The following is a 15004-nucleotide window of genomic DNA, read 5'->3' as shown; positions in this document are numbered from 1 at the left end:
CCTGCTCTGTGGTTTTCCTGACCATTGAGGAACAGGGCGAAATGGGGAAAAGTATGCAGAAAAACAGATGGACTACAGTATGTCATTACTCCTGTATTGTCAATGGAGCTGAATAATTGGACTATGAGTGTAGATAGCAGATGGGTGTTCTTAATCCAGTGATCCTTCAGTGTATATATTAGATATTAGCGTATATATATGTACAACTAGATTTGATGATGCACCTGATGTCCTTTAGAACAGCAACAGTAAAATTCTACTAAGAAAAAGACATTAAAAAGCCTCTCTATTACATTCATTTGCCTCAACCCAGATTCACACTCACATTCACATGATTGTCAAAGCCTTTTTTGTTTTTTTATAACAGTGGTCAGCTGAAGTGATTCTGATCGGCTCAAATAACCGCTATCAGGTGATTATGTAAGAACTGTGACGGGCCCAAGCGGCACAGGCTCATTCTGTCTTTCTTACTCTCACAAAACACACACCCTCAGTGAATGCATCTCGCAGGCTGCAGGCGTGAGCCACGTAAACCGAAATAAAGAGAGCATTTAGTCAGGCATCAGTGCTCCTGTGGCCCCCCTCTCTCCCTGTGTTGACCACCTCCCTCTGCGATTCTGTCATAGGTGGCTTTGTAAAGTCATTTTCCAAGTGACTAAGTGAATAAGACTGCAGAGGAGGGGGGAAAAAGAAAAAAAACAACAACACATAAGTAAACTTTAAGTGTGGAAAAGAAAAATACACTGCGTTGGCTCTCTCCCGCTCACACGCACTCTAACGGCTCACTATTTTCTACCCCTCAGGACCCAGAGTGGAAATTTACCATAGGCCACTGGGGAGCTTTAGCGGTTCAGTGTTTCTTTCCACGACTGAGTGAGAGCTGTGCTCACCTCTCTTACACACACACACACACACACACACACCACTTATTAAAAAAAAAAAACACTTTCTAAAGAACACATTCCAGATTATTCAGTATATCACGATACTTGACCCTAATGCTGGGGGGTGATGAGATTATTACTGTATACCACACTATTAGAAAATGATGATAACATGACAAATTTCTTTTCAGATTTTATCTATTAAACTCCACTGCAGTGAGAAAAGGACGACAAACAGAAACACCCAACATTTTTCTGCTTTACTGTAAGACAGAAACGCCCACAGCCACAGTATTCTGCCTTGACTCTTTAACCAGTGAGCTTCATGCAATTATAGCTAGGGCTGGGTGATAAAACGATATGCATTTCATCAGCTATTAATGGTTGTGCGATAATGAGGATAAGATTTTGTTTCTTTTTATTCCATGGTAGCACCGCCAATGGAAGCAGTCTGCACCATGCAGCACATTATCAGGATCTTGTATTTCTGTTAATATGGTAAAAGAACATTGGAGACTGTAGGAAAATGTAAACAAAACTATAATCTGCTTTATTCAAGTGATTGTGTGTATGAATTAAAAATATCTAAATAAAATATATTGTACTCCCATTTTCTCTCTCTGTTTTGTCCTCACATTCATTTACAATAACAATGTGAGTATATGCGCATCATCATCTTAATTTATCTCGTTATACTTTCTATTTTATAAAAGCTTATTGCGAGCTACCACACGCCAATTAAACATCACTCAGGCTACTCGGTGAGCTCCACATTGTAATGAATCTCAACTCAGGCCACAGTGCGAGATATTAGGATGAATATCCGACCTAATTCGCCCTCTCTGTGAGCTACCTTGGTGCAATTAAACCTCGCTCATTGTGTTCCATAAGCAATTGTGTGGCAACTGACCCTCACTCTATACTCAAACTCCCCCCACACACCCCCCCACGGACACTTTTGAGTCGCCAATCCACCTACCAACGTGTGTTTTTGAACTGTGGGAGGAAACCGGAGCAAACAGCATGTCAATATAATAAAAAGTGATACCTCCCAAACCTTAACACATACTGCAACGTTGTTGTAGACATTGTCACTACATTTATTCAAGCCTCAGATGTCGCCATAGATTTTCTGATAGGCAAAGCAGTTCTGGTTTCAGAAGTTCCAGCTCACTGTGAAGTTTTTATCAGTAATCTAAAGCAGGGCAAAACTTTGGCCACCTTTTTCCCGACCTCGACAACTCTTGCCTCTTGCCTTTAAGCAGATAAACTGCAGGAGCTCACAAATGCCTTTAAAAGTACAGGCACAAGAGGAGCCCATGCAAACTAGAGCCTGTGGTCATGGACTAAGCAGCAAAAGAACAGAAAGCATATTTTACACACTCTCCCCAAGACCTTGTCTTTGTTCAAACAATCAAGTCAGCAGACTGCATAGAGACAGACAAGTCTAATCCAGTAATATTCAGAGTTATGCATTTAGCTGTAATATTCCCTGAAGGAACATATAAAATATGGGAATAGACTGATATTAGTCATATTAAGTCGGTGGCGCAGCAGGTAGTGTCGCAGTCACACAGCTCCAGGGACCTGGAGTTTGTGGGTTCGATTCCCGCTCCAGGTGACTGTCTGTGAGGAGTTTGGTGTGTTCTTCCTGTGTGTGTGTGGGCTTCCTCCGAGTGCTCCGGTTTCCTCCCACAGTCCAAAAACACACATTGCAGGTGGATTGGTGACTCAAAAGTGTCCGTAGGTCTGAGTGTGTGAGTAAATGTGTGTGTGTGTTGCCCTGTGAAGGACTGGCACCCCCTCCAGGGTGTATTCCTGCCTTGCGCCCAATAATTCCAGGTAGGCTCTGGACCCACCACGACCCTGAATTGGATAAGCGCTTACAGATAATGAATGAATAAATGAATTTATTAACATTAAGGAAGTTATCGATCAGGAAGAAAGAGTTTAAAATAGAATTTAATGTCCTTCATCTGGGACCATAAGAGCTTTAGCTGTCCACTTCAGTCAGCTCCTTATGGCTGTGCAGTTTTAATCTGAAAATGAGGCACTACACTTAGTCTTATGATTTTAGGCTCTCTCCAGTGTATTTTTAAATCTTACTCTGTATTAAGCATGCTCAGCTGAAGTTAACTGGACCTGTAATGTGCCCAGAAATATGAAGTGTGATGCAAGTAACTCCAATAACAATGACACAGTCACACTGACCTCCCAGAGGGAGAAGAATCTGAAACATGAGGAATAAAATCAGGACGAATGAAAGCAGGAGATGAACAGCATGTGCTGGTTGCTGTGTAATGGTGGGTGTTATCTGGCACGTGTCTCTATATGCAAACAGCAGGCAGTGATAACATGCTCTCTCTTTCTCACTCACTCTCCCTGTTTTCTCTGACTCAGCATGGAGCACAGGAGCAAAGACCCTTTGTTTGCTGCAGTATCTCAATGCATCCATCCATCACACTCTGCAGCAGACAGGGCAGATAATCTGCCCTGGAACAGTTAAAGACTGTCAGAGAGAATGTCAGAGAGCCCACAATTAAGGAGCCCAAAACTCTGACAACAGATTCAGGCCTGTATTGATTAGTAAACTATGATGAAACAGACTTCACTAGTTTTAATTAGACTTTACTGAGAGACATGAGTGACGCTAGCCAGCTGTGAATGGTCATTTCGCAATAATTCCATGACATAAATTAGTAAACAACATACTCCATCCAGACTGGTTTGAAGTGAAATGGTGCAGGAAATATTAAAAACCCATGACCGTAACCAGAAACATTGCTTGAGATGTCTACAGTACAAACATGTGTAGTTTGTTTACTAGTCAAAATGACCAGTGAACCTAGACCTTGGGTGTCATGCTGATAACCGTAAAAATGTTTGCTTAAAAATGTCCTGCATGGATTCTGATAGGGTCAAATTCTAATGCCAATAATAATTGTAGGCAGCATGTGATCACCACTACTATGAACAGTTCTTAATCAGTAGGTGTCTCCATAGTGCACCATATGACTGTATTTACATTTGTCTAAATGGTGCTCAGGTGTTCTCCCCGTGTCCGCGTGGGTTTCGTCCGGGTGCTCCGGTTTCCTCCCACAGTCCAAAAACACACGTTGTTAGGTGGATTGGTGACTCCAAAGTGTCCGTAGGTGTGATTGTGTGAGTGAACATGTGTGTGTCTGTGTTGCCCTGTGAAGGACTGGCGCCCCCTCCAGGGTGTATTTCCCCGCCTTGCGCCCAATGATTCCAGGTAGGCTCTGGACCCACCGTGACCCTGAATTGGTTAAGCGCTTACAGATAATGAATGAATGAATGAACGAATGAATGAATGAATAAATGGTGCTCAAGTTTTCCAAAACCTAGTCAAAATCCTCTAGCTGCCTGGACGAACCAAATATCACTGAAAAATTACACTGGGAGCCTGTTTACATCTGGCATTAACATGCATTTTGTATCCGGATTGTATCTGGATTTAATGTTCACATATTTCATTAAAATCCTAAGTCAGATCAGATGAGATCTGATTTTACTTTCCCACGTAAAAGCACACCAAAGCATACGTCATTTCTGCTTTCCTTCTGTTGGTGCCATGACTGTCCAGAGGAATGTTTCGACACGACAAAGAAGTCAAGACTGGGAAAGGATTGGATCTAGTTTTAGGGAACCTGAATTTCAGTCACTCCATTGCGTAAAACTAGGGACATTTGAGTGAAAAGTCTGACCCCTGATCTCCAGCAAATCAATACACTTGAGCTGTCCCCTCTCTTGACTGACGCCATGTGATTCTATCTGTAGTCACAGTCCGATCATAATGCATCTTGGGGGTGTTTACACCTGGCTTTTCAAGCAGACAAGTAAAATCTGAACATGATCCAATCACCAAAAACACGTTAATGTCAGGTGTAGCCAGGCCCTATGTGTTATTTTGTGTTAAATGTTCCCCTCTTCCGCCTTTACCATTGTAGTAAGTGTAATGATTTCAGGTTTCAGACCTGGCAGAAGAGCTCGAATATAGGACCACGGGAAGTTTGGAAACTGACGCCTGTTTGCTTTCTCTCATTCATGTAGAAAAGGATTCTTTACACAGGCTGGTTTAATAATTGTGGTGGTGCTGCCTGTGTGGTGAGTAAAACCTGAGGTCAAACCTGTTTTGTGTCCTTCTAAGAAAACTAACCGGTAAGTAATAGTTCCAGACTGGGATGGCATCCCTGAGCTGTTTGCAGAAAACACCCAAAACGCACAGCAAACGGCCTGATGTCGTGTATGAGCGTGTGTAAACACACACAGCATGGAGGTGTTCTGTGAATTGTTGTTCCAATTAGATTGTAGGAGGGGTGTGTGGTAAAGACAGGAAATGGTGGTCTCTCTCTCTGTGCCTGAGTAAAACACTGAATGTGTGGATGTATGTTTGTTATTTTATTACCCAGAAGCTTTATCTCTTTGGAGCTTTGGACTTGTATTATGCAATGCATAATGTATGTAGCTACTTATTTGATTTATGTTATTTAATAAGGTATTCATATCCCTATATAAAAGGCTGTAAACCTAAAAGCGCTTTATACTAAATAGAGTTTTTATTGGTGGTACCTGAATCTGCTTGAGCACTTTAGGGATGGGTTTGCAGTTGAGTTTCTGGCAGGCTTGTCTGTAGGCGCTGAGGATCTCCTCCACTGTCACATTCTGGGCTGCAGACACACAAGGGTAAAAGAGCAATGAGTCATTGGTCATATTCACATACACACTGCGTTCTTACATTACGTACGTCACTATTCAGCAACAATAATATTACCCTGGCATGCGCCTGAGCTCATTCCGAACTTGGAACTAGTTCAGAACACACATTCTGCACATAGGCTGCTGCATATGAAACTGAATGTGTTTGTTTGTGTTTGTTAAGCATGCATTACACAGTTTGTTAACCCAACAAACTGTGTACACTGTGCTTTATTTACAGCACCAACTTATAAAGAGAAGGAGATCTGGGTTTTTTGTTTCTTTACTCCGTAATCCAACAAAATATGTATCTACATTAAAAAACTTCATTCATTCATTCATTGACTGTAAGCGCTTATCCAGTTCAGGGTCGCGGTGGGTCCAGAGCCTACCTGGAATCATTGGGCGCAAGGCAGGAGGCGCCAGTCCGTCACAGGGCAACACACACACTCACACCTATGGACACTTTTGAGTCACCAATCCACCTACCAGTGAGTGTTTTTGGACTGTGGGAGGAAACCGGACCCGGCACCCGGACGAAACCCACGCAGACAGAGGGAGTACACACTAGAGGTGGGCAGATCGATCCAAATATTGATAATATATTGATAATATAAATAACAACGCTGGTATTGATCAATATTCGTGGAAAAAGATCGATACTCAAGATTTGTTTCTCTCCCGCTAAAGTCTGTGAGCGAGGCAGCGCAGAGAACCTTCCCCCCCGCTTAGTCACCCGGAGGACACCCACGCAGACACAGGAAGAACACACCACACTCCTCACAGACAGTCACCTGGAGCGCGAATCGAACCCACAACCTCCAGGTCCCTGGAGCTGTGTGACTGCGACACCTACCTGCTGCGCCACCATGCCGCCATTAAAAAAACTAATTATAAATATTGAAAATGTAAATAATTATTATCAAGCTAAATGCAAAGTAGCAACCGGCTGCTTCCTGTGCACACTGGCACAATAAACCTTCTGAAGGTGGGTAGGAAGTTCTTGCAATTGTCCATTACGTTATTATATCATTCGCGTTATTAAAACCTTTTAATTATAACTTGATTAATAGCCAACATCCTGAAATGCAATATCAGCAATGACATTAATTATGTTTTGTATAATCATCATTAGTAGATGGTGTTTAACCAGGCAGGGGCAGGCTTCTTGACGTCCCACTTCATTGTGTGTTATTTAAAACTTCAGTCTGCTGGTCATAAAGTACTCATGCAGAAATATGGCTTAGTTTTACAGTTGACGTACAACGAATAATGTCTTAAGTCTATATTGTTAGCTGACACGTGGCAGCCTGGGGTTCAATTCCCAGCTCAGACAAGCACACCATGCTACCAATTAGAGTCAGTGTATATAAATATATAATACCATATTTGCCCACCTCTGTGGCATTACACTGGAAGTCATTTTGGTCAAAAGCGTCTGCCATATGCCATTAGTGTAAATCTAAAAGTGCTTAGTTAGCTGCCCATAGTTTGTCTGTATAAAAGACAGAGGAGTACAGGGACAAGAATGGGACAGGGACAGAGTTGGAAGCAGAGAAAACCAGAAAAGAATGGAAGCCCTGAGAGGGCTGGCAAGAGATCAGTAACCAGACCGGCGCTTGTGAGCAGACATAGCTGTAAGCTCACAGGGCAGACTCTGTCTTTCACACACACACAGTTCAGTTCTTCCTAGCTCTCGTCAGCTGACTCTACTGAGCTCACAACTGGAACAAAAGACATGAATGTATGAAAATGAACTCACACAGACAGAGCGCCAGACTAATCCCCTCACCCCAACCCCACACACACAGTAAGGGGGTAAATGATACCGCCAAAGAAAGTCCAGACAAATACATTACCTCCATAGATCTGAGTGGGCCGATACTTACAACCACCTTAAGGCTTTTTGGGCTTTTATTATCACATCGGTGACCTTTAGAGACATGAAGCAGCTTAAACAATGTCAGGCAGCCAGGAGCTGTACAAAGAAATGTTTTCTTATCAAACAGTGCTCCTTTGATAACTGATATTTAATTCACAACCGAAACAGCACATTAATCCCTACGAACTAAAGCCTGCACACAATCTATACAGAGAACACTCAACATTCATATATACAGCATAAGTGTTTAAAAACTACATCAACATACATTTCGTGTGTCAGTGTTTACTAGGGCTGAGACGATAAGCCATTTTTACAAATGTAACAATAAACCACAGATAAATATAAATACATAAAAACAGTAATGTATTAAACAAACACTTTTTAAAGGAACACTAGGTTAGATTATTTTTGTATTTGTAATTAATTTTTATAGGACTGTACAGAAATCTATGTCATCTACCGATGACAGAGGCTCTATTCTCCCTATTACAGGTCAGTGGAGCACCACAACAAATTTGAAGCCATAATTTTAAGGCAAAACATATTACGCAGTGTTCCTTTAAGGTGCAACATGACCTGATGCATTTTACAAGTCTAATGTTGAGCTCCACAAAATTAATTCATGCAATTTTCAGAAAACGCTTCATCTACTTCCGGGTTGCGGAGGGATCAGAAATCCTTATACTGAATGGCAGGAACACACCCTGGACGGGGCACACGTTTTAAAGAGGTGCACATTAACATTAAAGGCATCTTTCATGTAAAAGGTCATGAGAGCTACTGTGGCTTGTCCACTGCTTTTAATGCTCTGATCTTTGACTCTGTAGTGTATGAAACTCCAACACACACACAATGCCATTCCGGAGCTCCTCTGTAGCACACCATTCACACCAGAGCAGAGGTCTTTAAATCTGGACCTTGGATCCAGGTTCCTGAGATTTTACTACATCCAGCAGGTGTGACACTAAAGCTCCTGATCCTGAAGCACCTGAATGGACAGATAAATGACATACTGGCTGGCCACTGTAAAAACCCAGCCTGGAATCTGAATCAAATGTCTGGATTTAAAGGAATATAACATACGAATTGGCTTTTTTTGTATACTGAGCCCTCCCTACCTGCTGCTGGGCTTCTATCTACACTCTCACTCTCTCACTGTGATGTTTAAAAAGTAGTGACTGGCTCTCTGGGCTTCAGCTGATGTTGAGCCGGAGGAATGTGTAATTGAATAAAATAATGTTAAAAACATAATAAAGCCCATGCATCGCTCATAATACACACTGGACCATGTAATTACAACAATAAAGTGTAACTTTGGCACACTGCAAACCCTGGCTCAGTGCTCAGTAACTCTTTCAGCAACAAAACTTATCATTAACTAACACTGAAACACATGAAATAGGGCAACAAATATTTACTACTCCAACTTGTGCCCTCGTCTATTTCAGCTCAGTCTACTTTGTAAATTAAGTCCAGTATGAACTCTTGTACGGCCGCTCATTCTCCCTCTTTCTCTTTTTTCCTCCTCCTTGCTCTCTCTGCCATATAATGTCTGTGCCGGGAATACCGAGCTAGAGTCTTCTTCTAGCTAAACAACCATCCATCTCTGAGCTATGTACTGTTACCCATTTCTTGCGAGAGCTCTCCGCCCTATGATTCAGAAATTGCTTAGTCCAGTAAACCAGCAGAGGACTCGTCTTATCAAACACAGATTCTCTATTCTCCCTGTTACAGCTCTGTGGAACATCACAATCATTTAGAAGCTTTAAGCTAGAAATACTACATAGTGTTCCTTTAAAGACATCCACATTAGAATATGACAGAGTGACAGGAGACCGGTCATTTCATATGAGAGCAGGAAACACAGTGACGCTGCAACACGTGCCAAAGCCTCTTGAGGTGTTCTCCACTTTATCCCAATGAGTTAAGACCCAGGAAGGTGACGACATTGAACAACGGTTCCTGACAACTTCTCCTACCCATCACATAGATGAACCATTTGAGGTCCCTACTAGGGCTGTGCCATATCGTTCACAATAATATCATCGTAATTTTTAAAAACAATTTTAAAAAGTCAATATCATGATATCGTAACGTTTACCTAACGACGTCATAAAATTAGCCATAATATGGCATACATTCTTTACGAGTCGTTTAGGCACAGTGAAGTACGGTGGAAAGTGTCTCTGAATGATTGAAATTACATTTGTAATAAATAAAAATATTTAATACTTTTAATATACATTGCATATATTTAATATAATTAATATTAATACATTTTTTTGTTGCATTAGTGTGTACTTGAAATTAATAAAAGTATTTTTCATTGTTTCGTCATATCGCCAAGGATATCGTTATTGGGAATATACCCTAAAATAAACGCCCACCCCTAGTCCCTACATAGTAGACAAGGGAAAGCCACATAACGATGGCCCTGAACACACCCTCAATAGAAAATCTTGGCATACCATGACCCACCTGTTGCATCTGGCACCTTCTAGTGTGAACGTAGGGTAAGCCTGTGACCTAGTTACACAGTGCATATCTATCCATTTCCTGGATGTTACCATGTGTGTATACAGTGCCTTGTAAAAGTATTTGCCCCCCTTGAACTTTTCAACCTTTTGCCACATTTCAGGCGTGTAATATTATTCTGCCCCTTTATTTTCAGTGCAGCAAACTCACTCCAGAAGTTCAGTGAGGATCTCTGAATGATCCAATGTTGTCCCAAATGACTAATGATGATGAAGAGAATCCACCTGTGTGTAATCAAGTCTCCGTATAAATGCACCTGCCCTGTGATAAACTCAGGGTTCTGTTCAAAGCGCAGAGAGCATCATGAAGACCAAGGAACACACCAGGCAGGTCAGAGATACTGTTGTGGAGAAGTTTAAAGCCGGATTTGGATACAAAAAGATTTCCCAAGCTTTAAACAGCAAAGAGCACTGTGCATGCAATCATATTGAAATGGAACGAGTATCAGGCCACTGCAAATCTACCAAGACCCGGCCGTCCCTCTAAACTTTCATCTCGAACAAGGAGAAGACTGATCAGAGATACAGCCAAGAGGCCCATGATCACTCTGGATGAACTACAGAGATCTACAGCTGAGGTGGGAGAGTCTGTCCATAGGACAACAATCAGCCTTACACTGCACAAATCTGGCCTTTATGGAAGAGTGGCAAGAAGAAAGCCATTTCTCAAAGATATCCATAAAAATTCTCATTTAAAGTTTGCCACAAGCCACCGGGGAGACACACCAAACATGAAGAAGGTGCTCTGGTCAAATGAAACCAAAATCGAACTGTTTGTCCACAATGCAAAACAATATGTTTGCCATAAAAGCAACACAGTTCTTCACTCTGAACACACCATCCCCACTGTCAAACATGGTGGTGGCAGCATCATGGTTTGGGCCTGCTTTTCGTCAGCAGGGACAGGGAAGATGGTCACAATTGATGGGAAGATGGATGGGGCCAAATAAAGGACCATTCTGGAAGAAAACCTGTTGAAGTCTGCAAGAGACCTGAGACTGGGATGAAGATATATCTTCCAGCAAGACAATGGTCCAAAACATAAAGCCAAATCTACAATGGAATGGTTCACAAATAAACGTATCCAGGTGTTGGAATGGCCAAGTTAAAGTCCAGACCTGAATCCAATCGAGAATCTGAGGAAAGAGCTGAAGACTGCTGTTCACAAATGCTCTCCATCCAACCTCACTGAGCTGTTTTGCATGGAAAATGGGCAAGAACTTCAGTCTCTCGATGTGCAAAACTGATAGAGACTTACCCCAAGCGACTTGCAGGTGTAATTGCAGCAAAAGGTGGCGCTACAAAGTATTAACGCAAGGGGGCCGTATAATATTGCACGTCCCACTTTTCAGTTTTTTATTTGTTAACAAATTTGACACATCCAATAAATTTCATTCCACTTCACGATTGTGTCCCACGTGTTGTTGATTCTTCACAAAAAAATTTAATTTTATACTTTTATGTTTGAAGCTTGAAATGTGGCAAAAGGTTGAAAAGTTCAAGGGGGCCGAATACTTTCGCAAGGCACTGTATACCTAAACATTAGATTACTTGAGGAGCATAATACAGCACTTACTTAGGCCTGGACAATAATTAAATTCCAATATATATAAATTTGGACTGTATCGTCCAACCCTACACTTACAGATATGATATGCTGTGTGCTCTCAATACCTGAATCACAAATACAGACTGATCCTTACCCCGGTCACACCGCTCACCACATGGGATCTACATCTAATACTGATCTATACATAAAAGGTACATTAGCCTATATATTGCATGACGAACCCTAATCTCTATAAGAAGCGATATATTCACAATGCTGTACACACTTGCACACGTCATGGACTTTACATGGCATATTGATTTTTTTCCTATGAAAAAACGTTGCTACTAAATGTGTAGTTGCTGGTGTTGGTTAACAACAAAAACACTGACAGCTCAGACAATTACAGCAGCCCGTATCACATTGCACTGCTAAGCAAAAGCTGAGAAACTTGATAGCCTGTATTGTCTTCAGTGTCTATTTGTTATGGCACTGCTGTAAGGTCAAAAATGTCACACACACACAGAAACATAGTGGTCAACCTGTGCCTAGCACTGATGTGTTGTGCTGGACTATTAATGAAAATAAACCGATTGGATGCAGTCAATCCACAACTCCACTGTGCCTTAATGAGCCTGATGCTGCAACCAAGCCCTGCCTAAATTAGCCTGGCCAAGCTAATCACACGCTCTAATCACTCAGCAGCTATAAATATGAAGTAATAAACGGACTGTTATGAGGACAGGACAGCTTCAGTGCATCATGGCGTTGAATATATTTTCATCAGGAGAAAGCACTTCACGGAACTCAATGAAAAGAGAAATAAAATCTCCCATTAAAGCTTAGAAAGTGATGAATAAATACTTCTGTTTAGAAATATATCACTTCAAAAGTGCGTTAGAACTCAAATGTGGGGATCTGGAGCTCCTACCAACCTACACACTAAAACAAAAACAAAAAAAACTTTCTGTGGGCTGTCCAAGTCCGATAACACTGGAAAACAGATTGCTGGGGTTTTGTCTGGGCTGAACCAGGTCATTCTGAACAGCGGTGTTTGATCCTTGTTGTATTTTGACTAAAACGTGACACAGGAATATTTTTAAAACCCCAGAACTGTGTTAACATGTGGAAATAAGGTTATTATATGTGCCCTTGAAAAATAGTCACAGCTTTGTATACTTCATTCAGTTCCCTAAAACATTCATTTAGATAAAACATTGATGGACATGTGATTAGCCTGATACATCTTAATCCATGTTTATTCTAGAAATGAAATGAAATGAATAGGCTGGTCTTGGTCCATAAACTGTTTATTTCATGTTCATTTGAAAATGTGCAGGTTATTTTCTAATGCCTCGTTGAAAACAACCCAATATCACATCACCAGCTGCCAAAACTAACATGTGCATGGCAATGGTCCCATTTCACAACCCAAAACAAGATCCAAGTTTACAGCTCCATATCCAAACAGGAGAAGTCTTGGTTTCATACGCGGGAATTGTTTTATACAGTTGGCTATCCATGCTTCAGGTTTATACTGACTGACAGAACTGCTGGGCTTCAGCTTTTGTTCTGCATTGCAAAAGGAACAAACAGTAGTTACTGCTGACATGCGCCCACGAAGAGACACACACACACACACACACACACACGCTAGCACAAATGCAAGCACTTAAACCAATGCCAAGGTAGATAAGTGGTAAAATAAACATCACATATTTAAGGAGAAATTCTCTGGTACCTCACAAGATCTGTTTATCCTCCTCTCAAGTTAAAGCCATAAAATAACATGATCCTGATAGTCAGTCCAGAGTCGTCTGAACAGGACACGCTCAAAAAGGACCCAGATAGGTCACAGCCAAAAAGTGTCACGAACCAGTCTCTGCAAGTCGGTCATTTATCCATTAGGAGAGGCCGGACTCTATTTCTCAGCTGAGTGGGCACTGAGGGCAGCATGTGGCTCTGGCTCTAGATGCTCTAACGCTGATTAATCACCTGCATATCAGAACAATTAGGGCCGCAGCAGGCACTGCCCTGCTGGCTCTAAGGATAGGTGCCACCGATAAAGCTGTGCTTCCAGACTCTCCTCCCAATGGCTCCTGACCTAATGGAAATGTACCATTTAGAATTCCCTGAAGGCTTAAGGTTCTATATAATAATGGACATAAGATTCCTTACTCTCACTTACATATAACATGCCCCTTACTCCTCCTCTCTCACTCACCAAATAACCAAGTGTAATTACTGAATCACGTCGACAAAGACAATTAGTAAGCAAATAAAAAAAAAGCCTTGTGGGGTGTTCCAGTTCCTGTTCTGGAGAGCCAGGGCCCAGCACACTTTAGTGGTCACTAATCAACGCAGGAAATCAGATGTCTGAGCTGGGAAACAGCATATGCCAGACCATATTAAGAGTCACCACCTCTATAATTTGCTTACCCTATGGTGCTTTTCCACTACATGATACTTACACTACTCACTTTTAGCGCTTTTCCACTGCATGGAACGTACACGACTCTCCTTGACTAGGCACAGCTCTTTTGCTTTTCCACTGGCCAAACCTGGTGCCTGGTCCCTGGAACCGGGTAGGTTTTCTGTCCAGGTTGCAACTGTGTCGAGTAGGTACTAAATGGTGATGTATAAACCCTGCAGAGCACTGATTGGCCAAAGAGACGTGTCTCACCACGAAATGCAGAGCTCATTCAAATCCAGCACAAACCGGAACTTGTACAATTTCTAAATTTACAGCAGCTTTCACATTTATTTTTTTAATCAGACTCATAACTCAGCTTGTAACTTTACCTTGAGGCATTTTGAAGACGTTTATATGCCCCTTGGGCCGATGACAGACGAAATTTACAGTGAAAGCCGAATGTACGACAAGTAAAACCAATTGTTAAAACTGAGTTGTGTTCAGTCCAAAAACATAAACAACACACGAATACATGATGAGTAAACAGTGCCTATCTTTACCGCGGTCGTTGTTGTGGTTTTTCGACGTCACCGGCTCCATTTTGCGGGGGGGCCCTACCTGTGGAAAAGTGATAAGCTTTAAGCGTGCTGAGCCTAGCCGCGTTGAGTCGTGTAGAGCCGGACCCATGCGGTCCAAACTCTAGTCTCTGTTTGGTACATAGTCCCTGGTTCATTTTCCACTACAACTGGCTGTGAGAATATGGCCTGTGCATTTGTGATCAGTTCCCTCATCACACTTTCACTGTTCAGCTCCTTTTAGTTCAATGAAAAGTTTTGCAGTCAAATTATTCCTGAGCAGCTTAATTTTTCCGCTCCAACCGTGTGGAATAATTCGCATGTGGTGGTGTTATGTTTCTCAGTACTGCTTTTCTTGAGGACGGCTAAGCATAATGACTGTCCTTTTCATTCCACAAAAAAAGAAATCTGTTGTCCATTACTTATCGGCTGTCCTTTGATCAGCCAT

At 41.8% G+C, this 15004-nt stretch overlaps 1 protein-coding gene across 2 annotated transcripts in view; it reads right to left on the bottom strand.

Moving 5' to 3' along the window:
• The window catches only part of ppp1r37 (protein phosphatase 1, regulatory subunit 37), a 60445-nt gene that overhangs the window by 27154 nt on the left and 18287 nt on the right, over positions 1-15004 (bottom strand). For both annotated transcript variants that reach the window (XM_066684839.1, XM_066684840.1), the window contains exon 3: positions 5475-5572. In XM_066684839.1, the coding sequence (XP_066540936.1) occupies positions 5475-5572 (98 nt within the window). The remainder of the gene's footprint in view (positions 1-5474; positions 5573-15004) is intronic.

Source organism: Hoplias malabaricus, chromosome 11, assembly GCF_029633855.1.
Source record: "Hoplias malabaricus isolate fHopMal1 chromosome 11, fHopMal1.hap1, whole genome shotgun sequence".
NCBI classification, from domain to species: domain Eukaryota; kingdom Metazoa; phylum Chordata; class Actinopteri; order Characiformes; family Erythrinidae; genus Hoplias; species Hoplias malabaricus.
The sequence above is the reverse complement of the archived record's forward strand: the minus strand, read 5'-3'. Positions and strand labels throughout refer to the sequence as shown.